This window comes from Equus quagga, chromosome 5 (assembly GCF_021613505.1).
Source record: "Equus quagga isolate Etosha38 chromosome 5, UCLA_HA_Equagga_1.0, whole genome shotgun sequence".
Lineage (NCBI taxonomy): Eukaryota > Metazoa > Chordata > Mammalia > Perissodactyla > Equidae > Equus > Equus quagga.
Genome location: NC_060271.1, coordinates 4,720,586 through 4,745,355, shown reverse-complemented (window position 1 = coordinate 4,745,355; position 24,770 = coordinate 4,720,586). Strand labels below are relative to the sequence as shown.

The 24,770-nt window shown below is 58.2% G+C and overlaps 2 protein-coding genes across 2 annotated transcripts in view; both read left to right on the top strand.

Annotated features, from left to right (window-relative positions):
• TMEM61 (transmembrane protein 61) overlaps positions 1 to 9,904 on the top strand; it is a 12,780-nt gene extending 2,876 nt beyond the window's left edge. The window contains exons 2-3 of the mRNA XM_046663242.1: positions 1,335 to 1,681; positions 8,518 to 9,904. Coding sequence (XP_046519198.1) covers positions 1,335 to 1,681; positions 8,518 to 8,647 — 477 coding nt within the window. The 3' untranslated portion in view covers positions 8,648 to 9,904. The remainder of the gene's footprint in view (positions 1 to 1,334; positions 1,682 to 8,517) is intronic.
• A 4,851-nt stretch (positions 9,905 to 14,755) lies between these two features.
• BSND (barttin CLCNK type accessory subunit beta) lies at positions 14,756 to 24,264 on the top strand. The gene is made up of 4 exons (XM_046660478.1): positions 14,756 to 15,128; positions 20,901 to 20,995; positions 22,525 to 22,794; positions 23,645 to 24,264. The coding sequence occupies exons 1-4, from the start codon at positions 14,952 to 14,954 to the stop codon at positions 24,039 to 24,041; spliced, it is 939 nt and encodes a 312-aa protein (XP_046516434.1). The 5' UTR covers positions 14,756 to 14,951; the 3' UTR covers positions 24,042 to 24,264.
• The last annotated feature ends 506 nt before the right edge of the window (positions 24,265 to 24,770 follow it).

Below are 24,770 nucleotides of genomic sequence, written 5' to 3'. Positions count from 1 at the left end.
GCTGGTGCTCCCTGGCTGGTTCTTCATGGCTGGTGCTCCCTGGCTGGGTGCTGAGCAGTGGGGTCCTGTGCTCCCTCCCCTCCCCACCTCCACCCTGCTGTGAGGGAGACTTCTCACACTATATGCGTTTGCCCAGCAACACCTTTCCTCATTTAAGAGCATTTCTTCAACAAATACTTGCTGAGCAGCCATGTGCTAGGCCCTGGGACGTAGAGCAGAGCACAGGGCCAGTGTGGACCCTGGCCTACGGGAGCTCGCTGTCGGCTGAGGAGGCCAAGCAGAGAAGTCAAACACAGGCAGGCAGGTGCTGTGGCCCAAGAAGGCCAGGGGACTTGGTGTAGAGTGTCACCCATGAAGGCTTCTTGGGTGAGGACCCAGCTGAGCCTTGAGGGGAGATAGCGGGAAGTTACTGGCAGAGGGAACAGCATGTACAGTTGGCCTAGAGGCTGGCATTGGGGACAACATGGACGTGGTTTCAGCCCCTTCCTGTCTGCACGATCTGGGACCAGGTTTCCCTCTGGTTTGTTTGTTTGTTCCTGTGCATTTTTTCTTTACCTAATCGAGATAGCACAGTATGAGTAATTTGGTAAACTAAGTTGGAAAAAGCAAGATATCAAAGCATTTCCCCCTGCTGTTAGACATTTGTGCTAAGCTTGATTTTCTTCAATGAGTCATTAATAGTCCACCCAGAGGTTGTGCCAGGGTCTACTCACCATTTCCCTATAGGTGGACATTTCGGCTCTTCCCAATTAGGACCGTGATAAGAAAGACCATGGTGGACATGTTTTTGCACAAAGTCTTGCTTCCTGTCATGAATTTCAACCTCAGAGCTGTGGCTGTCCTCTTTCATGAGTTCCTCTACCCACCCGTGTTTTCACGTCTGCCTCTGTCAAGCGGAGACGAGAGTGTCACCCTCACGGGCCTGTGACCAGGCTGAAACAAAGCAGTGTGTCCCCAGGAAGCCGTGAGCTGGTGGGCCTGGTGGTCCCGACGTTCGCTCTCCCAGGCTGGGGAAGACTCAGTGGGGTCTTATACCCATCGGGCAGACGCGGCCTCGGAGGCCCGGAGAGAGGAACCGTAGCCACACTTACCCAGCTCCTACTGCATCCCCGTGTGGTGCTAGGAACCTGAGACACGTGGTGACCTTCCAAACAGCCCTGCAAAGTTGAGAGCATCATCTCCATTCCACAGATGAAGAGACTGAGGCGCAGGAGTCGAATTACCTCTCCCGGTTTGCAAAGTGACCTCAGGCAGAAGAGAAGGAAAACCTGGGTCTCCGGTCGCCAGCAGGCCTCTCACATGGCCCGTTTCCTCTTCTCTCTCTCCACGTCCAGGTGTGTGATGGGAGCCGGGCGGCCTCCACCCTCCGCTACTGCCTGACGCTCAGTGGCACGGTGCTTCTGGTGGCAGGGACCCTCTGCTTCGCCTGGTGGAGTGAAGGGGATGCAGGCGCCCAGCCTGGCCGGCCGGCCCTGCCCACTGGGCACCCCATGCCCGAGGCCCCCAGGCCCCTGCTCAGGGCGGTCAGCTTCTTCTGCTGCTCAGTGGGTGGCCTGCTGCTGCTCTGCGGCCTGCTGTGGTCCGTCAAGGCCAGCGCAGGGGGGCAGCCCCGATGGGACCCATATCGTCTCTCCAGGGACCTGTACTACCTCACTGTGGACCCCTCAGAGGAGCGCTGCAGGTCAGTGGGGCAGAGTGGGGGCCGCAGGTGGGACCCACTCCATCCCAAGGCGTTCACGCAGCACTCTCAAGGGCTTCCTCCTCTGGACCCAGCCTGCCTGTGCCCTGGGGGCATGGAAGTTGACTGGCACAGTCCTGTGGGAGTTTAACGGCCCCTGAGAGAGGCAGACATGACCAACCAGAGCAGTCAGAGTTGTGGGAGGGGGCAAGCATGGGCTTGTGGAGTCCTGAAGAAATCCAGGAAGGCTTCCTCGAGGGAGCTGGCAGCTGAGCTCAGCCTCCAGTGGGGCAGAGCAGCAGAAGGAGTATGAGGAGTCAGACCTGCTGGGATCCCCTCCGGTTCACTCACTAACCAGATCGTGCAACCCCACTGATCCTTGGCTTGCTCATCCGAAATAAAACAGACATAATGGAACAACGACGATCATAGCAAACACCAATACAGCACTTGCCGTGGACCAGACACCGTTCCAAGTGCTTTTTATGTATTTCTTCTTTCATCCTCACAGCAGCCTCTGAAGTAGGTAGTATTGTTAACTCCATTTACAGATGAGGAAACTGAGGCACCAAGACCCTAAGTGACTTGCCCAAGGGCACCCCACTAGTGTCTGTCAGAACCAGGACTTGAGCCCCGAGTCTGTGCTCTCACCTACTCCCTAGCTCAGGGGACCCAGGGAGAAGCGAACGAGAGGCTGTACCTGTGGAACTTTGCCTAGTCCCTGTTGCACAGTAGGTGCACAGTAAATGTCAGCTTTCCCTGAAGTGGCGAAGGTGGCAAGAGGCGGTTTAGGCAAGCCCATGAGTGTGTGCAAAGGCCCAGGGGTGGGATAGGGGCAGAGAGACAATCCTGCATGAAAACCGTTACTTCTCAACCTTTTTTTTTCATCATTGCTCCCTCTAAGGAGCATTTTTAGGCATTTTTTTCTTAATCCACCTCCATGAAATTTTAATACCACAGATATACTGTACATCTGTTTACGTTCTGTGTGTGTATCGGTGCTTTATACATAAACAGAATATCATCAGTAGATCCCCAGGACTGGTTTTGCCCTGTTGAGAATGCATGCTTTATGCGTGCACTCATTATGTGCTTCCTCATTCAACCAAGTGTCGGGGTGCCTACCTCTCAGGGGCTGGCATGCAGCTTCTCAGTCCTTCTGGCCGCCTGCCGGGTAAGAATTACTGTTGCTGTTCACAGAAGAGGACGGTGAGAGTCACACAGCCAGGAGGTGATGGAGCCTGCTGGCTGTGAAGCCCTCTGAAGGCACTGGGTTTGGATGGGTTAGAGCTAAACCAGTCCTCTGTGGGCGGCCTGGGACCTCGACGCCCTGCTCCCCTCCTTAGAGGGAAAATGCGTTCTGAGTTAAGGAATGTAGCAGAATGCATGTTTCTTTAAATTCAATTTATTTACAATAAAAAACCCAAACAGTTCAACCTGTTTCTCCCACCCCGACTCCCCACCTCTTGCAACCACCAGTCTGGTCTTTGTATCTGGGCTTGGTTTTTGTCTTTCTCTAGCACAGTGCCCTGGAGGTCCATGCATGTTGTCATAAATGGCAAGATTTCATTCTTTTTTATGGCTAAATAGTATTCCATTGTGTGTGTACACCACATCTTTATCCACTCATCCGTCGATGAGCACTTAGGTTGTTTCCACGTCTCGGCTATTGTGAATAATGCTGCAGTGAACATGGGGGCACAGGAATCTTTTTGAGTTAGGGTTTTTGTTTTCTTCAGGTAAATACCCAGAAGTGGCATTGCTGGATCGTATGGTAGTTCTGTTCTTAATTTTTTTGAGGAGTCTCCATACTGTTTTCCACGGAGGCTGCATCAGTTTACGTTCCCACCAACAGTGCCCCAGGGTTCCCTTTTCTCCACATCCTCATCAACTCTTATTATTTCTTGTCTTTGTCATATTAGCCATTCTAACAGGTGTGCAGTGACATTTCATCGTGGTTTGGATTTGCATTTCCCTGATGATGAGTGATGTATAGCCCCTTTTCGTGTATCTGGTGGCCATTGGGATGTCTTTTTTGGAAAAAGGTTTATTCAGCTCCTCTGCCCATTTTTTAATCGGATTTTTTTTTGCTATTGAGTTGCAGGAGTTCTTTCTATATTTTAGATTTTAGCCCCTTATCAGAAATATGATTTGCAAATATTTTCTCCCATTCAGTAGGTTGCCTTTTTATTTTGTTGATGGTTCCCTTTGCTGTACAGAAGCTTTTTAGTTTGTCGTAGCCCCACTTGTTTATTTTTGCTTTTGTTGTTTTTGCTTTTGGTATCAGATCCAAAAAATTGTTGCTAAGACCTATGTCAAGGAGCTTACTGCCTATATTTTCTTCCAGGAGGTCTATGGTTTCAGGTCTTACATTCAAGTCCTTAATCCACTTTGAGTTGATTTTTGTGTGTGGTGTAAGATAGGGACCCAGTTTCATTCTTTTGCATGTGGCTGTCCAGTTTTCCCAGCACCATTTATTGAAGAGATTGTCCTTTCCCCATTGTATGTTCTTGGTTTTTTTGTCATAAATTAATTGACCACATATGTGTGGGTTTATTTCTGGGCTCTCTGTTCTGTTCCGTTGATCTATGTGTCTGTTTTTATGCCAAATCCATACTGTTTTGGTTACTATAGCTTTGTAGTATAGTTTGAAATCAGGGAGCGTGCTGCCTCCAGCTTTGTTCTTCTTTCTCCAGATTGCTTTGGCTATTCAGAGTCTTTTGTGATTCCATATAAACTTTAGGATTGTTTGCTCTGTTTCTGTGGAAAATACCCTTCGAATTTTGATAGAGATTCCAAATGCATTCTGAGTTAAAGAACGTAACAGATTGTTCTTGCTGCTGGCCCGCGACTCCCTGAGGTCGGAGGAAGAGAGTATTCAGGAGGCCACTTAGTCCAGTGGTCGGGCCATGGGCTCGTCCAGCTGTGAGAGGGACGGGCAGGGCCGTGGGCTCGTCCAGCTGTGAGAGGGAAGGGCAGGGCCGTGGGCTCGTCCAGCTGTGAGAGGGAAGGGCAGGGCCGTGGGCTCGTCCAGCTGTGAGAGGGACGGGCAGGGCCGTGGGCTCGTCCAGCTGTGAGAGGGACGGGCAGGGCCGTGGGGACTCTCCAGGCAAACCCTTCACTTCTCAGAGGAGGAGCCTGGGTCTCAAAGGGCCTGTGACCTACCTGGCCACACAACCGATTAGTCGTCAGTGGAAGCAGGCCAGGCCTCAGGGTGCTCTGGATGGAGCCTGTCCCACCCCAGCCAGCCTGGCCTGAGTGTAGGGGTGGGTGTTGTCTGTACACACAGCCATGTTGACCCAACAGGGGCTGGGCCACAGGTGCATCTGTCAGGTGGGGCCACTTGGCTTTCATTCTGTCCAGGCCAGGGAAGAAGCCCTGCCAGAAGGGCACGGGGTATCCCTGGGCCATCAGGCGCAGAGACCCAAGGCTTAGACTGAGAGCTGGGGTGGCCGGGTGTCAGGGAGGCTGCCTCCGCGGATGGCTCTGTCTTGTCCCTGGGACTGACCCAGCCCGGCCCTGCTGCCTGCCCTCCCTCTCTGGCTGGGGGCAAATTCAGGTCAGAGGCAAAGGCCTCCGAGGCTGATGGCTTGGGCAGGCCCCTGCCCTCTTGGGGCCACCATTCCTCCATCTGTTCATCTGTTTGTTCTGTCATACAGTTACCCAGTACTCAGTGAGCCTGTCCTACGTGCGGGCTCCTATTCAGGACCCTGACGATGCCACACTGGAGAAAACGGACAAAACCCCTGCCCTCTGGGGGCTCCCATCTTAAGTGTGGGCCCCTAAATGAGGTGGCTGGATGGGAGGCCCGCAGGGGCCCCCTCAGCGGAAAAAGCATGGGCCTGTTCAGACGCGGGGGCTTCAGTCTCTGCTCTTTCTTTTAATGTCTCCTTTAGTTTCTTCAGTGACCCATTGGCTGCTCAGTAGCATGTTGCTTAGTCTCCTTCTTTTAGGAGCCATGTGTCCTGGGCTTACTCCGACCCTCTGAGCCGTGCCTAATTCCTCACCTGTCAGCTAGTGGTGACTGAATTCCCCTAGGATTGCTGTGAGGCTCAGACGGGGTGACAGACAGGGAAATGGGTCCACTGTCACATCTGTGCACACGTTCGTTTGCTGCTGTGGCTGCGCTTTCTAGCTTACAGTGCCCTCGTGCCCGCTGACAGACTGGGTGCAGGAGGGGAAGCCGAGGCCGGTTCAAGAGGGAGCTGAGGGGCAGAGACCAGGTGCTGGGCAGCATGACCGTGGGGGGCAGAGCGCAGCTGGGGCCTGGCTATCGGATGCCATGTGACGTCACTCACCCGCCTGATGGCCAGAGCCCCTCTCCAGGTCGTGCGGAATGTGAACCGAGCTGAGAGAGGTTCGTGGTGGGGGGCTAGCATTTCCTGCCCTGTCCTTCCCGGCTCCCTGCCACGTGTGCCCGACTCAGCTGGACGGCAGAGGAGCCAGTGCCAGGCCCAGCCCCTGACCCTGCCAGCCCGGAGTTTCCTGTGCCTTGGCACCATCCTGGAGGGCCTGCCCCACGCGACTGCAGGCATCATATCCAGAATATTCCATGAGCGGAGATGGCCTGAAGAGTGCCAGACAGCCACCCCACACGGGGCCTTGGGAAACACGAGCCTCCTGGACCATCACCATGGAAACATGGGCCTGGGTGGGCCCCGCTGGCCGCGCCACCTCTGCCCTCTAAGCAAACTTCCTGCTGTGGCTGAACTCCCCTGGCGCCTGTGCCCTGCCCTGCCCGCCGTCGCCCCACCGGGGGGGCCCAGACACACCCAAAGGCTGTGTCATGTCTGTAGGGCTTGAGGAAGTGGGGAGTGGCGGGGGTGTGGCTGGAGCTGAGCCGGGCAGGAGACGTGGGACTCTAGAAGCCTTGTCACCCACAGTTTTCTGAAGGTTGTCAAAGTCTTTTCCACTTTCCCCTCTCCTAAATCTATAAAATGGGGACAACACTCGAGGAGAGGAGAAAGAGGCTCAGAGAGGATGCAAACACGGTCTAGGTCACACAGCAACGGAATCTGGCTCTCCGGCCTCCAGAAGCGATATTCTTTGCCTGCCCTCACCTGCAAAAGATGCTGGAGCTCAGGGAAGGCTGAGGCCCCATACCGGCTTCCTCAGCTGCGGGGCTTCTGAGCTGTCTTCTGGAGGAGGAGGGTCTGTGAGAGAAGTTTGCAGGAGCCCTGGGTAGGGAGCCCAGATCTGGCTCCTGGTTGGCACCCCCCGTCAGACTGGCTCACAGGCTGGGGTTCAGCTCTGGGACCCTGTCCGGGACTGCAGCAGCCAGCCTGCCCTCAGTGGGCCGCTCCTGGGGCTGCGGCAGGCTTGGCCTGAGAAGACACGTTGCTCAGAGAGGGGTCATGTCCCCATGGGCGATGGGCGCTCATGGGGTGGGGGGCCGCAGCAGTTCCTGGCACGGCCCATCCACCAGCCCCTGGGATGGAGCTCCTCCGGGCCGGCCTCCTGCCATCGCCGTCCCCTGTCAGACAGGCGGTGCACTGCTCCCCACAGTGACGGGCCAGGTGACAGCTCTCTGAGCCTGTGCGGGCCGTGCCACGCTGAGACCCAGGATAGGTCTCGTCCCCATGCCCCTCCCTCACGGAGGCCCTGGAGGTTTTGTTCCAGGCCCCCATTTATGGAGCATGTACTAAGTGCCCCCTGCGTTATCTCATTTAATCTTCACAGTCTAGTGAGGTTGGGGCCATTATTGTCCCCCTTTTACAGATTGGGAAACTGAGGCCCAGAGCAATGGAGTTACTGACCCATGATCTCCCAGCAGGAAAGTGGCAGAGCGGGGAGCTGACCCAGCCAGTGCCCAGACTTACAACCAGCCCTTGAACCACTCGGTGTGGGAAGTGACCTTCGAGGTCATCTAGTTGGCCCCTGTATCTGGCAGTATCATCCTCGAAACAGTAGCTCCCAGACCAAGACTCAGTGACACCCCAACCCCAGGGTCCCTGGAGCAGAAGAGGCAATGACTCCCCACAGGTGACCCGCCAGGTCCCTGAGAGGCCTGAAAGCCAGTCTCGTTCCCATCACCACTGGTGTGGCTGGACTACGGGTGACCTGTTCTTGGAATCTAGCCTGCAGAGCCAGGTCATAAGACCTGATCCTGCCTCAGGTCCCTGTGGGGTAGTTCATCTGAGGGGGTGGGGGCAAGTCACAGGAAAGCTGAGCTGTTCAAAGATAGAAGTGGTTGACTTGGTAGGTAGTGAGTTCTCCATCTCTGATGGTATACAAGCAGAGGTGCTTACTTGGTGGACTTCCCATATCAGGGCCTCAAGCGTCCAGACGGACGGGAGAATTGAGGTCTCCCATCCTGCCCTGAGCATCCACAACTCCAGATCTTGTAAGGGATGTTACAGTAAGCCGGGAGTCTTTCTGCCCACGGACCATCACTCAGTCTTTCCACAAACATCCCCAGGCACCTGCCTTCTGACCCTGGACACTCAGTCCCTGCCCTAGGGACAGTCAGACAGGGTCAGTGTGGTAGCAGAGGAGGGTGCTGTGGGGCCAGAGCAGGAGGGGCAGCTTTGCCAGGGGAGGGACAGTCACAAAAGCTTCCCAGAGGAGTCTCAAAGGCCACGCGGGCCCGCCCCGCAGGGGTGGGGGAGGGAGGTGGGAAGGGCCTGCCCTGCAGGGAGCTGACGAGGGTGTGGAGGTGTGCCAGCGAGCGTGGCCCTGACCACAGGGCAAGGCTGCAGTGGAGAGCTGAGGTGGGCAGGGCTGCCCGCCCATGTCACCTATGCCCAGGGCGTGGGGAGCCCCCACCCTCCCTGTCCCCCTGGCGGCGGTCTCGGGGTGGCCCTCGCCCTGCTAACGCCTGTCCTCTCCTGTCCCCGTAGGACCCTACCGCCAGTCGCCATCCCCACCTATGAGGAGGCCATGCGCTGCCCACCCGCGGACCCGGACAGGGGAGGACGGCCTGAGGGGCGGTGTGCACCGCCCACCCGCAGCCCCGGGGGGACGGCCTGAGGGGTGATGTCCCCGGGGCCCCCTGTGCAGCATCAAGAGCGGCCTCTCTGCCTAGCCGCCTAGCCGGCCGGGGCGCTCAGGGGCACCCGCTGCGTGGGCGGGTCCACTTCTCTGCCTTTGCTGCAGGACACACAGCCCGCAATAAACCGGCTCCGTCCCCACTGCGGCCCGTGTGCTTCCTCGCCCCTGGCTTGGTGGCCGGGCCGGGGCAGCGCTGGCTCTCAGCTGGGGCATTTTGCAGTGCCCTTGAGAAGATAGAGGCCCAGAGCAGAGCCAGGACTGGCCCAAGGTCACGCCCTGAGTTTAGAACCAAAAGAACATGGATCTGACTTGAGACTGCCCGAGCATGGGTTCCACCAGGCGCCAGCCGAGTGGCCTCACACAAGTGGCTGTCCCGCTCTCCGCCTCAGTGTCCTCATCTGTAAAATGGGGATGGGGAATTCCACGGCCCCAGCCCTGCTCAGAGCTGCGTTGTGAGGGTTAAATGAGAGGAGAGCAGCTGGCCTGGCGAGCACACGCTGACCCTGCAGGCCCGGGGCTGGAACATCGAATAACAAATGCAGAGTCCTCGTAAGGGCCTCCACCAAAGGAAGGTGTGGCCTCTACTCCCATACCTCCTCTGACAGGGAGCTCACTTCCTCTCCTTACTTTCCATGTGTGGCAGAAATGTCTGCTTTCTGTCCAGCTACATTCCGCATCCCTACATCTCCACATCACCCCACTCACAGATGGGAAAGACCAGCTCAGAGAGGTTGAGTCACCTTCCCAGGGTCCCACAGCAAGCAGGGGTTCAAAGTCCTGGGGCTCGGTCAGCTGGATAAGGGCAGCATTCCCCGAGGGCCTCCTGCCATTATTGCACATCCTCAAGGCCGATCTCCCACAGGTGCTGTCCCCGTTTCACAGGTGTGGAAACTGAGCCCCAGAGAGGCAAAATCAGAGCATAAAGGCAGAGCCAGTGTTTCCATTCAGGCCTGGCTGGGCTGCAGGCCTGGGATCCTCCCATCTGGGCCTGGACCCTCTCGGTAGCTGCCCAGCCGGGCTCCCTGCTTCTGCCTGTGTCCCCTGCCGTCTCTTCTCAGCTCCGTGGCCAGAATGAGCCTGATCACACCCAGGCCGACGACGTCCCTCCTGGGCTCAGGACCCAGAGAGGTTCTGGCTGCCTTTGAATACGGACTCCTGCGGTGGCCTGGGTGGGCCGTGTGTGCGGTGCCCTCCTTTCGGTCAGCCCACTGGCGCCTTTGCACTCACCTTGCCTCTCTCCAGAAGCTTCTCCCCAGCCTGCTCCGCACCTCCTCGCATCTTTGCTCTCTCTGTGAGGCCAAGCTTGACCTCTCCACTGAAAACTCAGTGCCACCGGCCCCTGCACGCCCAGGCTCCTGCCTGCTCCCTTGCTGTAACACCTGTCACCATTTAACATTTTACCTTAAAACATTTTCATTTGTTTATTGTGTTTTGTCATCCGCAGAATGAAAGCCCTAAGAGCCGGGGTTTTCTTCTTTCTCTCTCCTGTTTGTGCCCCTCAAGCCAAGAAATGGTGCCTGGCACAGGGACGATGCTCTGCGGGCATCTGTTGACTGAACGAGTGAGTCAAGGAATGTCACCAAGTCCTGGGTCCCGTCGTCCGGGCCACCTTCCCTTCCTCTCCTCCCTTCCCTCCTGTCTGTGCCTTGACCTCCCGCTCTGAGCGAGACGTAGGTTTGAATCCTGCCTCGGCCCTGACCTTGCTGTGTGACCTTGAGCTGGTCACACCCCAGTCTCCATGTGTGTCAGGAGGATGGGGGCATGGTTTGTCTGCAGTTCCTGAGGGTTCCTGGGGGCCCAGGCTGGGAAGCAGAGCCCAGCTTCCCCTCCCCGAGGTGAGGAGTGTGCCCCCTCAGGGGCATTCAGGAGCCGCAGGTGGGACGGGAGGAGAAGTGGGGGGCAGGGCTGGACCAGGTCGCCAGCGCCTTATAGGCTGAGCCAGGCCATGGAAGTGGTCTCTTGACGAGGCAAGCCACTGTCCCCTTGTGAGCCACAGTGGCCTGGCTGTGAGCTGGGGACCCTCTCGCCCATTGGCAGGGCCTCTGAGCTCAGGCCTCCCCCACGCTGTCCCTGAGCCCCCCGCCTTCTGTTACCCTCTGGGTCGGCTGGTGACCCCGCCCCCTGGAGCTCTCCATCTTAAATCGGTCAGAAATTTCCCAATCAGAAATTCCCATTCAGCCCACACACAGCTCCCCCCCAGCAACTAATGACTCCTAAAAATTGTCACTTCAGTCTTTCTCTCCCTAGGTGTCCCGGGAGCCTGGCAGCTGCTCCTGGCTTCCCCCGTCTCCTCTGGCACCTTCCAGCTTGGTCTCAGAACCAGAGGGTCATGGGACAGTTAAGACCTGATCGGGTCACTCCTCCGCTCAGTCACCCCTAGGGGCCCCGTCAGCCCCTGAAAGCTGTCGGACTGCTGTGCGTGAGCCCAGGAGGTCTCCAGCCCATGCTCCCCTCCCCCCAGAACTTGTATCCATCCCTCCGTTCCCACATGTGACTCGAGAGCCCACCTCCCCACTTCCAGCCCCTAGGGATACCACAGCGAACCGAACCATCCCCGCTGTGGCGCTGAGTTCCAGTGCGGAGACGGCCATAGACAGGGTGGATAAATAATGTAGGTGGTAGGGTAGATGGTGACGAGAACGATTGAGAGAAATGAATTGGGAAAAGAAGACAAGGAACACCTGAGGGAAGGGGGCTCTGCAACTTTAGATGTCACGTCAGGGGAGGCCTCGCTGTGAAGCTGACATCTGGACAAAGACTTGAAGGAAGTAAGGGAGGGAGCCACGCAGATATCTGGAGGAAGAGCATTCCAGGCAGCAGGAACAGCAGGTGCAAGGCCCTGGGGTGCCTGTGTGTTCTAAGAAGAGCATGGAGCCAGGGGGGCTGGAAAAGAGTGAGTGAGGGGAGGCATGGCAGGAGGTGGGCTCAGAAGGGTGAGGGGGTGGGTGGCATGGACAAATTATCTAGGGCCTTGTAGGCCATCTCGAGGTCTTTGGCTTCTGCTCTGATGAGACAGAGCCATTCCAAGGTTCTGAGCAGAGGGGTGACATGGTCTGACCTGGCATTTGGGTTGAAAAGAGACTCCAGGGGGCAAGAGTAGAAGCAGAGGCCACTTAGGGAGACAGATGATGGGGACTCAGACCAGTGATGAGCAGTGGTGGGGGTGAGAAGTGATGGGATTCTTATATGTTGGAGGTAGAGTCAGCAGGATGTGGCTGTGAGAGAGGAGGCGAGGACGTTGGCCGGGAGATCCAGATGGCGGCCTGGGTAACACTGGGAGGATGGAGCTGACACAGGAGGAACAGCTCTGGGAAGACAGGAGGATCTGCAGTGTATGGGCCAGTGTGCACATAGCACTTGGAGTTTTATCTCCAGCCATGTGTCAGTGCTTATGTGCCCCTGGGCCTTTGCACGTGCTGGTCTCTTTGTCTGAACTGCTTTTCCTGCCCTGACAGAAGAACTCCAACTGACTTCTCAAGGGTCCCTTCTGTGAACCTGTCCCTTTGTTCCTCCCCCGACCCGCGCCCGGCCAGTCTGTCCAGCTCTCTGCTTTGTGCACATGCTGGGCCTCACACACACCTCAGAGCCTTTACCATATCATGCCCCAGAAGGGCGGGCGAAGTGCCATGCTCTCTGACACTCGGCGTTTAGCATGTCCTGCAAACAGCTGCTCAACAAGAGCCTGACTCGGGACCGGCGTGAGTCCTGGCTGTGCTGTTTGCCTCCTCTGCGACCCCGAGCCGCTCACCCGCCTCCCCAGCCTCGGCCTCCGCCTCTGTCGAGCGAGTGACCCTTCCGCTGCAGCCTCAGAGGTCTCTCTGGGCTCCCGCGTTGTTCCGACCGGACGAAGACAGAGCCTGGCGCGCCCTCTGCCGGGAGACGGCCGCGCGCCCCGCCCCTCCGCCGATCGATCGCCCAGACCCCGCGGGCAGGGTGGGGGGCCTGCGGACACCCTGACGCGGCCAGCGCAGGACGTCTGCCCCGGGGCCCCGCGCCTCTGCGGAGGAGCTCGGAGGAGGCCCGTCACCGGGCGCCCCTGGCCCAGAGCGTCTAACTCCTGGTCGCTCCCCCGCCCCTTTTCACCGGGAGGAGAGAGGAGAGGGGGACGGGGGCGGGGCGGGGGGCAGCGCGCCCAGGTGACCCGAGCCCTCGGCACGGAGAGGGACCAGATCCCTCCAGCGCGGGGCTGGGGCTGCGTGGTCCGCGCCCAGCTCAGCCGCTGACGGTTGGGGGCGATCTGGGCCGTCCCCGCCGCTCCGGCTCCGTTCCCTCGCCTGGGACCGGGCGTGAGAGCCCCTCCCCGCGCCTCGCGCCGGGTGCGTCGCGACAGGGCGTGGGACCGCCCTACGGAGACTGTGCTGCGACGTCCCCAGGGCGCGGGGACACGGGCCGCGGAGAGCCGTTCCTACCCCGCCCGGACAGCCGGACCAGAGGGCTGCCTGGGGCCTCTCTGGGCCTCGGTCTCCTTTTCTGGGCGGGGCATTCGTCGCTTTCCTTTCTGAGCCTCCATATGGTGATGATAATAGGGTTTCCCTGGAGGGTCCCGCCCTGTTGATAATCACAGATTACCAAGCGTTTTCTCCTCTATTAGGTCCCTTCCCTGCACAAGACCTTGGAAGTGGCCTCCTTCCACCGTCAATTCACAGGGGATGCGACTCAAGCCCAGGGAGGAGCCACCAGCCCAGGTTCACCAGGGTAGCAGGCCTAGATGTGATGGGTGACTCCCAGCCCTCCTCTGACCCCTCAGCGACCTCTCACTGAGGGTCGCCTGAGCTCTGTTCCAGGGGACGCCTTCCGCCAGCTGCAGCAGGCATCCCGCCTGGATCTGAGGGCTGAGGAAGCAGGAACCGCTGCTGGAAGAAGTGTTTGTGGCAGGAGCACCAGGCAGAGGGTGTGGCCGAGCACGGCTGTGCGGTCTGGAACAAGCCCAGCTGGTGCTGGGGAGAAGGGGACAGTGACACAACAAACAGGAAAATCCCCAAACCGACTAAGTCCGGTTGCCAGATGAAAGCCTGTGGTCCCCCATCAGCAGCCAACCCTGTACAAACCACAAGTTAGCGTCTTCTTTTAGAGACAGTGGCGACCCTCATCGTCCCATAGTCCTCTAAGGGAATCTGACTTTTCCCATCAGGCTGTCCCCGGGCCTGAAATTCCACCAGCAGAATGTCATTCTCAGGACTCAAGCATCTTCCTGGGTTAGGAGGCAGGGGGTGGCTGTCAGACTTTTCTGTCCTGCGGGGGTGTTAGCACACCCAAGCCTTTGCAGAGGGCAGCGCTGGGCGAGCAGGTCTGGGTGGAGCGCAGAGCAGGAGAAGGGGACAGAGGAACCCAGGGAGACCGTGGAAGACAGCTCTGGTCCTGCGAGGGACTATTATCCTATTGCACAGAGGAGGGAAACTGAGGCAGAGGGCAGTAGCTTGCTCAACGCTACACTGCCGCACGGCGGAGCAGCCAGCACCCAAGTCCTGCAGTCCGCCAGGCCTCGAGGGCTTGCACGCTCACCCTGGTGCTGCCGTCAGGCGGTGTCCCGTGCTGGCTCGCTGCCCTAGCCTCTGGGTTGAATTCCAGCTGCTCTGCTGTTTCTAGCTGCGTGACCTTGGGCGGTTTACTTGTCTGTGTCCCCATTTGTGAAGTGGGGACAGCAGTCCCCGCCTTGCAGGCTTGCCCTTAAATGAGTTAATACCTGTGACATGTTTAGAGCAGCGCCCTACGTGCAGTCACCATCTAGTGAATGTGGGCTCTGATTCCTGAAGCTGGGACGGGCGCATGACCTTGAAGTGTCTAGAATTCTCCGGGAGCCGGACATGCCAGTTGTGGGGTCCTGGAGCCCTCCAGCAGCGTTCTGACGTCTTTTGGCAGCAGCACTGTACCCTGCTTCCTGTGGCTGGACGGTGTGGGGCCGCCTGTCCACACAGCTCGGCCCCACACAGGCAAATGAGACGATGTCAGAGCTTGGCTGGGGCCCAGCCCCGGGACCTCCCCCTTTCCCTCCCCGTCCTCCCTCACTCAGGTTCACACACGCACTCCATGCCCAGAGGGAAGGTGAGAGGGAGAGAAGGTGGGTGGGTGGGGGCAGGGCCACTGAAGTGTGGCTCCTCCAGCCCGGTGAACCGGTGCCCAGGGACTGCCGCCGGGCCCGAGGGAGCCTGCCCTCCCTTAACTCCAAGCCCCGATTTGCAGTGATCCCGGAGCGCCATCCCTCCCTGTGTGAGCAGTGCAGGTGTCCACGCGGGTCCACCGAGGCCCCTCCAGTGGTGCACGGGCCGGGCCTGGCCAGGCAGCCATGGCTGACGAGAAGACCTTCCGCATCGGCTTCATCGTGCTGGGGCTCTTCCTGCTGGCCCTCGGCACGTTCCTCATGAGCCACGACCGACCCCAGGTCTATGGCACCTTCTACGCCATGGGCAGCATCATGGTGATAGGGGGCGTCATCTGGAGCATGTGCCAGTGCTACCCCAAGGTAGGCGGTGGCGGTAGGTTGGCTGGGGCCAGGGGCCAGGAGGGCCTGGGCTGTGTGTCGGTTCCATGTACACGCTGTGCCCCTTCCTCTAATCATCTTTCCATCCTCCCCTTGTCGCCCCATCTTTTCTTCTTTCTGCTCTCCTGAGCATCTATCCATCCATCCATCTGTCTGTCCATCATCCATCTGTCTGTCCATCCATCTTATCATAAGGACTGATCAGATGCCCCCTGGATCCGGAGCCCTGAACTAGGCACCATCAACTAGGCACCGCAAAACCAACACACGAGCCACGTGCTTGAGAGCAAAGTGAGCAAGTGCTTGCCGCCTGCCGGGCACACCTGCGTCCTGGTGCAGTCAGTCCTCGTCGCAAGCTGCTTGGGACCTCCGTAGCTCCACTTTACAGAGGGGAGCCCCGCAGCTCAGAAGGGTGTCAGGGCTGGGATGGCAGCTCAGCGGTGTGAACTTAAAACACAGCCCTCCGCCTCGGGAGGGCACCCTGCGTCCCAGAGATGCTGAGTTCTGGGTGGGGCCGGGCAACTGGCAGTGTGGGTTGGGCAGTGCTTGGTCCTTGGGAGTTTCAAGGTACTCCGAGCCTTATGAGTAACTTGGTGATGGGAAGAGCACTGGTTTGGGAGTCCTGAATTCTAGTTCCTGCTCTGTCCCAAACTCTCTGTGTGACCTTTATCTTTCTGAGCAGTTCCCTTCATCTGCGGAATGGGACCAAAGCCCCTATTTCTCCCAGTCTCACAGAGTTATTATGAAGAACACAGAAGAGATGGGATGTAGGAAGCTTTTGTAAACTGCGAAGTGTTGTATTTAGGTGAAAGGCTGCCAATCTTACTCTTGATCCTCCCAACAACCTTGTGGAATGGGCGTGTGAGGAACTGTAATCCTTCAGGGCCCAGAGAGGTTGAGTGACTTTTCCAAGGTCACACTGCTCGTCGGAGAGACCCAGGGAGACCAGGAGGGAAGCATGGATCCCAACTTGGGCTCTGTCTCCAATTGCCTGAGAGACTTTGGTCAGGCCCCTTCCTCTCTGAGCCTCAGTTTCCTCATTTGTCCACTGTGTGATTCAGGAAGATGGAGGGGAAGGGGTGCATCTCAGGACCCTGCTGGTCCTGACGTCTGCGGCTCCAGGCCCAGGCACCTCCCACCCCCCACAGCCCCCTCCCCGCCTTCCTCCTGGGTGGCTCTCCTCGAGGGTTCAGGGGAGGAGGCGAGGCTCCTGGGGCTCTGGGCTGGCTTTCCCAGCCCTGCCCCCTCTGCGGCCGCCCCAGGCTGTCAGTGGTTTGGGGCTGGGGCGGTCTGGGCTGGTTTGTAGTCATTGACTGAGCGGTTTACAGTCAACTCGCTTCTGTCTGTGCTGTGCTCCGAGCAGAGGTCACCGGGAGAAGAGGTCCTCGGGGGCCCAAGCCACCCACGTCACCTCCGCCATCGTCATCCTCCTCCCAGTGAGGAGGCTGGACCCTGGGGGATGGCAAGGGCACAGTAGGGGTGAGGAGGGGAGTGTCCTTCCTGGCCTCCCCCTTGACCGAGGTGGCTCTGGGTGGTGGGCAGAGTGATGACGGGGTGGCAGTGGGGGAGGAGGGAGCGAGAGGGGAGAGGGAGTTTTGCTGGATATTAATGAGTAACTGCTGACAGATTCGTTTGTTCATGTGCTGGGGAGCAGTGTGGCGGGACGGAGACGACACGTTTGTGTCCACCAGGCCCAGATCCGAATCCCTTCTCCCTTAGGCCCCATTTCTGTGACCTGGGCAGAGGGAGGTCCCACCTCCCCGAACCTTGCATGGCCCAGGGGGAGGAGGCAGTGGGGTCCCGTTGGGGGGGACTTGGCATCACGCCAGGCACAGAGTCCGCTGGAAGACATTGCTCTCAGGATCTGTGTTTGTGGCAGTGGGCGGGTTCTGTATGCGTGTGCAGGTGTGCGTGCACTGGTGGGGGTGTTGGAGCGACGCACCGAGGGCCGGGGGGAAAATGTGTGGTCAACCAGGGAGGCCCCGGCCCCCACCTGCCTCATTGGCCTGGGCCACCAGAGCCCTCAGCGGATGCTGGTGCCCATGCTCCCTCAAGGTCCTCCCCTGCCACTCAGTGCCTGACAAGTGGGAATTTTCTGGATGGAAAGAGCTATAAAGAAAAGGGATGGAATTAGCCAGTTAAGATACGGGGGTGAGGGGAGCCAATACCCAAGTGAATTAAGCCGTCCCTGTCTTCGAGGGGCTGGGGTTCTTGCGGAGAAGACAACTTTCTGCCTGATGGGGAGGGAGTGGGCTTCAGAGAGAAGATGAGCTGGGCTTTGTGGCTTAAGTAGAAGCTCACTAGGCAGAGAAGGGGAAAGACACTGCAGGTGGAAGGAACAGTATGATCCAAGAAATGAGGTGAAAGAGCGAGACATGTGGGTCCGCGGGGCCGCTGGAAGGTGGGGAGGGTCGGCGGGAGGGAGTGGACTCAGCTCCGCGGGGCCAGGGCTGCAGTCCAAGGCGGCTGGAGCTTACCCTCTAGTTGAGGGGCCCAAGAGGGACACAATCAGCTTTCAGTTCTGAAAGTCGTCAGGCTGACATCCTGGAGGAGAAGGAAGGCTCTGGGGCAGCCAGCTCAGTGGAGAGGCTGCCTCTCTGGTCCAGGTGAGAGATAGTGGTCTCCTGGACTAAGGCAGAATTTGAACCCAAGACTGTAGGAGCTCTGAGGACATCTCCGGTTCCTCAAAGGACAGAAGCTGCTGTGGCTGGGCATGGCCTGGCACCTCCATCTGGCTCGTCTCATTGAATTCTGAAGTTGACTTGTCACATCTGTGGTCGGCTGGGCTCGGCCTTGTGAGAGGAGGAGGAAGTGGGCAGCCCCCCTGGGGGGGGGGGCAGTCAGGGAGGCTGCCCCGTTAGCTGAGACAGGCCGGGGAAGCCGAGAGATGGGGAAGAACTGGCAGAGGAAGGACTTCCCCTGTCCTGCTTGGCCTCTGTCCACAGGTCCGCCATTCCCCCTCCTGCCTGCTCCGCAGGAGCCCAGGACCAGGCCCCTGATTGGTGGTTGATGGATCTGTCCTCTCTGGGAGACTCCCTCCCCCCCCTTTCTCCCTCCCTTTGGGGACCCCTCAATGCTCTGCCTAAACACAATTCTGCCTGTGCGCTCTCCTGCCAAGAACTCTTCCAGGGCTCCCATTGCTTCTGGATAAAGGCTGAACTCTTCAGTCTGATGTTCTGGGATCTTCATGGTCTGGTCTCCCTGCCCCAGCTTCAACTCTGCCTGTCTCCCTCTCTTAAAAGGACTTGTGTTCTAAGATGTGCCAGCTTTTCCTTTGCCTCCAGGCTTTTCACAATGGTGATGATGATGATGGTGATAATGACGGTGATGGTGATGATAGTGACAGTGATGATGGTGATGATATGATGATGATGTTGACGGAAATGATGATGGTGGTGGTAGTGGTGATGGTGATGATGATGGTGACAATGATGATGATGATGATGGCAGTGATGATGATGGTGATGAAATGATGATGTTGAAGGAGATGCTGATGGTGGTGGTAGTGGTGATGGTGATGATGATGATGATTGTGACGATGATGATGATGATGGCAGTGATGGTGATGATAGGATGATGATGTTGACAATGCTGATGGTGATGATAGGATGATGATGTTGACAATGCTGATGGTGGTGGTAGTGGTGACGGTGATGATGATGATGATGGTGACAATGATGATGATGGCAGTGATGATGATGGTGATGAAAGGATGATGATGTTGAAGGAGATGCTGATGGTGGTGGTAGTGGTGACGGTGATGATGATGGTGACAATGATGATGATTGCAGTGATGATGATGGTGGTGAAAAGATGATGATGTTGAAGGAGATGCTGATGGTGGTGGTAGTGGTGACGGTGATGATGATGATGGTGACAATGATGATGATGGCAGTGATGATGATGGTGATGATAGGATGATGATGTTGACAATGCTGACGGTGGTGGTAGTGGTGACGGTGATGATGATGATGGTGACAATGATGATGACTGCAGTGATGATGATGGTGGTGAAATGATGATGATGTTGAAGGAGATGCTGATGGTGGTGGTAGTGGTGATGGTGATGGTGGTGAAGAGGAGGAGGAGGAGGATGGTGACTGGGCCATGAGGTAATGAGGCAGAGGAAGGGGCAGCTTCTAAGAAGCACAGAGCCAGCTGGCAAGTGCAGGGCATTCTTAGTGGGTGTGGAATGCACCCAGGCCCCTGCCTTGTTTCCAGACCTTTGGGGGAAGCTTATCCCTCACAGGAGTTCTCAGAACCCCTCCATCCATCATTCCCTTCTCCCCAGCAGGACACAGTTTTTCTTGTGCAGACAAATGTCTTTTACTCACTGCACTCTCCGGGAAGGAAAAGGGGGCTGCTGTTTATGAACCTGGTGTCATACAGTAGGGGCTCATCAAGTACTTATTGGACAGATTTTCAGTCAAGGGGAGCCAGACTCAGGGACATCAGGCAACTTCATCTTCAGTAGCATCAAGTTGTGAGTGACTGAGCAGCTGCCGCGTGCCAGGCACCGTGCGGGGGACTCCTCGTATATGAGCTCACAGAAGCGGCACAGCGACCCCAGGAGACAGGCAGCACCAGCCCCCTATATTTGTTAATTGTCGTGAAATACACGACATAAAGTTTACCGTCTTCGCCATTTTTAAGTGGACAGTTCAGCAGCGTTAGTTATATTCAAGTTGTGGTGCAACCGTCTCCAGAACTCTTTTCGTCTTGCAAAACTGAAACTCTGTCCCCGTTCGACAAGAACTCCCCACCCCCCTCCCTCCAGTCTTGGCACCCACGCTTCTACTTTCTGTCTCTACGAATTTGGCCATTCTAGGCACCTCCTATAAGTGGAATCCTACGGAATTTGTCTTTTTGTGACTGGCTTATTTCTTCAAGGTTCATCTACGTTGTAGCATGTGGCAGAACTTCATTCCTTTTTAAGGCTGAATAATGTTCCGTTGCATGGCTGTCCCACATCTTCTTTATCCATTCATCCGTTGATGGACACTGGGCTGCTTCCGCCTGCGGTCTGTTGTGAACAGTGCTACAAATGTCTCTTTGAGGCTACCCCATTTTACAGCGGAGCCCAGAGAGGCTCTGGGAGGAGAGAGGACAGGAAGGAAGGATTTTTGCCCAGGCTCCCGGGCCCCGAAGGCAGGGCTCCTTCTGCCTCGTCCCACTGCCTCCTCTATGCCCACCTCTTCTCCGCCACTGGTGCCCAGCCCGTGATGCTGCACGTGCAGAGACCTCTTGACCCCTGAAAGTTCAGGGACAGGAGCTGGTGGGCACAACCCTGGCTATCTACCTCTCTGTCCCCTGCCACGGCCCCTGTGCCAAGAAACACTGACAATGACCTGCTCTCCACTCATTTACCAGATAGGGATGAAGTGCTGACTCTGTGCCAGGCACATTCTGGGCGCTGGTCAGGGACCCCCAGAAATGACAGGGCAGGTGTGAGCTGCTCCAGGGCAGGGATGTTAGTCTCATTCACTCCCTGCTGCCCCCTAGTGCCTAGAAGAGTGCCTGGCACACAGCTGGTGCTCAATAAACGCTGGGTGAATGCAGAGCCAGGCGCAGGAGCCCAGAGATCCATGCCGCTACTGGTGCTGGGCCCTGAGCAGACCCTTCCCCTGTCAAACGGGGAGGCCCCTTGGTCGCCCTCTCTCCTGGGGTATGTGGAGAGGTTGCACCGTGCTCTGGGGGAACAGCGGCCCAGGGAGCATGTGGCAGCCACAGAGACTCGCCCCCTTTGCCCCACAGATCGCCTTTGTGCCTGCGGACGCCGACCTGCAAGGCATCCTGTCCCCAAAGGCGCCGGGCCTGGTGGGGAACGGGCTCGCCGCGGAACTGAAGAGGTGGGTGCAGGGGCGGCGGGAGGGCGGCAGCCCCTCAGGCCAGGCTCCCCTTACAGGAGGGCGGGGTCAGGGCAGGAGCCTGGGGGCAGCTGGTCCCCTTGCTCGTCTGGCTTTGCCTGCCCTCTTGTGGAGAAGCACTGTTAGAAATCATGGATTACTGAACTCGGTCGGGTGGGCACTATTATTCCCATTTTACAGATGAGGAAACGGAGGCACAGGGACTTTGTCTTGTCTCACAGCCAATTACTGGCAGACCAGGAATCAGACAGGTTTGACCCTAAATCCCAAACAGCTGTGCCTAAGACTTCTCTAGCCGACAGAGGCGTGATGGTGGCCCCGGGACAAGCCCTGGGGCCCGGCATTTCTGGCTGTGCGACTCTGTAAAATGGGGGACTGATGGGGCCCTCCTCCTAGGGTTCAGGGAGGGGCGAGTGAGGGAAGACGGGAAAGGTGCTAAGAGCAGAACCTGGTACCCATTGGTCGTCTTTAGTGAGAAGGGCTTCCTGGGCACCAGAGACCCAGTCAGGCACTTTGTGCCCATTACCCCCTTGGGGCCTCAGAGAAACCCTGTGAAGTGGGAAGTGTCAGGCCCTTTATACATATGTGGAAACTGAGGCTCAACAAGTACAATCACAAGCCCCAAACCTCACAGGGAGTGAATGGCAAACCAGGCTGGACCTGCCTTCATCCCTGGAGGGGCCAAGGCCTGGCTCGCCCAGACATGGTGGAGGGCACTGCAGCCCTGGACAGGCATGGCACCAGCCCCCCAACCCGGGGCTGTGCTCAGGGGCCAGGCTGCAGGTCCAGGGTTTGTGACTGGGGCTCTGGGACGCCCCTACTTTGCTTGTGGAAGGAGATGGTGAGCGTATTTTTGTTCCTGGCACACAAGATAACCACATGTCCCCAGGGGAATGAGACCGATAGACCCCGGGTGGACCTGGGGCCAGCCTCAGGACAGGTCACATGGGGACAGCCTCTGTGACAGAGCGGGGCTCAGGCCGCCCTGAGTTGGGCTCACCCCTGTCACTCCGGGCCCTGGGCAAGGGAACCTCACTTCCAGAGGGGCTGCAGACAGCAGTACAGAAGACGATGCCTGGAGACCCAGCACCCCACCAGTGTCTGTGTCATCCTGGGCAAGCCAGCTGGTCCCTGTGCCTCAGTTTCCTCCCAGTATCTCCCAGAGTTATGGCGAGGGTTAGATGAGCCACTGACACGGCCAAAGGCAAGGAGCGTCCAACAGCTGGCGGTCACTGCCGATATGTCCTCCTCTGAAAAACGGGACCCTTGGGGCTAGCGCTGGAGACACGAATGAAAGGAGCCCTGGGCTGAGAGTGGGAACTGCGCCCTCCACTCCCCTGTTGGGCCTCAGCCTCCTCATCCAGGGACAGGGTACAGCAACCACCCCCAAAAGCTTTTTGAGATCGGGGGGACCAGGTGGCCAGAGTGGCCAGGCCAGGGACAGCACTGATGTCTGTTGAGTGAGTCTTTGCCCACTGCCTGTGTTTCTCCTGCTGTCTGCCTGCCCCCAGTGCCCAGCCCCCCTACACCCGGCTGTGGGAGGAAGCCGCCTACGACCAGAGCCTGCCTGACTTCAGCCACATCCAGATGAAGGTCATGGGCTGCAGTGAAGACCCCCACCCCCTGCTGGCCCCCAAGCAGGGACAGCCACAGCTGGGGGCCAGTGATGCAGGAGAAGGTGGCGCTCGTGACACTCAGGCCTGGATGGATGCCGCCGTGGTCATCCACAGGGGCTCGGATGAGGATGGGGGAGAAAGAAGCCCAACTCAGAGCAGGCCCGGGTGAGTGCGCACAGTGCAGGGGTGGGGACGCCGCCCGCTTCCGCGGTGGGGAGCGGGGGCCACTGAGGGGTGGGTGGGGCCATCTGGGAGTAGAGAGGGCAGTGGGCATGGGGGCACCCTGAGAGGCAACAGGGGCAGCAGACACGTGAGCATGGGCTCGGTCAGACGGTCAGACAGGCCCGCGAGCATATTGCCCTCCTGAGCCAGGTCCCTGCTTGGGAATAATCACTCCAGCTGAAGGGTGCTCTTGGGACTGGAGAGTGCATTGAGTGCCGACGCACCATCTGCCAGTACTCTCTGAATGGTTGGGGTGGGGTGGGGGGTGGGGGCGGTGCGCAGGACCTGAGTTCAAATCCCAACTCTGCTGCTGATGTGCTCTGTGACCCTGGGCGGGTCATTCCCCAATCCACGCTGTCCCCTGCTGTTCCTCATTCATCCGTTTCTTCACCCCTCCTACCAACATTTCTAAGCACCTATTCCCTGCCAGGCCTTGACGCCCCCCACCCTGCAGGAGCTCCTAGTCCAGTGGGGGAGGCGGACAAGGGGCAGAAATGAAACCCGGGTGTGAAGGCCCAGAGGAGACCCCTGAGTGGGGAAGTGGAGGAGCTGCCTGGTTTGGCTCCTAGCATGTGCCCATTTCTTGAGTACCTACTCCTTGCGAGGCCCTGTGCAAAGCAACCTGCACACCTCGTCCTGAGAGACGACCGCAGGTGTGAGTGCTGTCCCCCTGTGGCGCAGGGGAGGACACAGAGGTCCAGACAGGCGACCTCACCTGCCCCGGGCCCTGTAGGTTTGGACTCAGGCAGTCTGGCTCCGAGTTTCCCTCACCCTCTTGGTGTTTGCCCCGCAGCCCCCCGGCCTGTCCGCAGGGCTCTGCACCCTTGGCTTCCTTCCCAGATGACCTGGACATGGGCTCCAGTGAGGGTGGCAGCTCCCGCCCATCTCCACCTGAGGGGGAGCAGCCGCCGGCCTGCAGGTGCCGGCTGGACCCCTTCCACGACTTTGCCCTCATCGACGCCCCCACGTCGGAGGACAGGCTGCCAGAGGGGCAGCGGCAGGAGGCAGCCCTGTCCAGCTCCTGGCAGCGGTCCCTGAGGACAGAGGAGGAGGAGGAAGAGGAGGCTTCGGACACAGGTGCAGAGGAGCCAGAGCGGGAAGAGGAAGATTTGTACTATGGGCTGCCCGACGGCCCCGGGGACCCCCTCCCAGATAAGGAAGTGGGCTTTGAGCCCGACGCCCAGGGCTGAGATGGAACTGCTCCCTGGTTCTAGCCTGGCACCCTGCTAACCTCAGTGTGACCTCACGGGGCCTCAATTTCCCTGTCTGTAAAGTGGGGTGACGCGGAGGTTCAGAGGAGATGATGGACCCAAGAGCATTTTGAGAACTGCACAGGGAGGGGCTGATGACTGTCCATGGACCGTGCTGTTCCAACTGTTCACATGCTTTGCTAAAGCTTTGAAGGTAAAATAACGATTTGTGGAGAAGATTTGCAGCAGCCAGGGCCCTCAAGAGCCTTTTCTGCCTCCCCCCAAACTGACCTCTGAACGGGAACCCTCCTTGGTGCTATCCCTCGGGTCCCTGGTCCTCCGTGAAGGCCTCTTGGGCTTTCTGTTCCTGCTGAGTCTTTTAGTCCACCTGGTAGATGGTGTGATCCGGCTTCATGCAGAGCTAACCATGTCTCCCCTGCCCGCAGCCCCATTGCTCTGGGGTCCAGACCGTCCGTGACTGACCTCCAGACTTCCTCCCTGGTCAGCTCCATGCCACATGCTCTGCTCCTCCAATTCCGCAGCCATGCCCCAGGACACATGCTCGCTCTGCTGCCCTGTGCCCTTCCCAGGCTGCCTGCCCCCACCCCACCGTCAGCACGCCCTTTGCTCCCTTGTCTGCCTGGCAAATGTATGCTTATCCTTCAAACCCCTGCACAGATGTCCCCCTCTGAGAGCTTTCCTGACGTCACTGCCTCCAGGAACGGTTGG

Coding starts and splice junctions, on each gene's coding strand:
- BSND (XM_046660478.1), top strand. CDS start 14,952: ATGGCTGACGAGAAGACCTTCCGCATCGGCTTCATCGTGCTGGGGCTC. Junction 15,129..20,900: donor TGTGCCAGTGCTACCCCAAG/GTAGGCGGTGGC, acceptor TTTGCCCCACAG/ATCGCCTTTGTGCCTGCGGA. Junction 20,996..22,524: donor CTCGCCGCGGAACTGAAGAG/GTGGGTGCAGGG, acceptor GCCTGCCCCCAG/TGCCCAGCCCCCCTACACCC.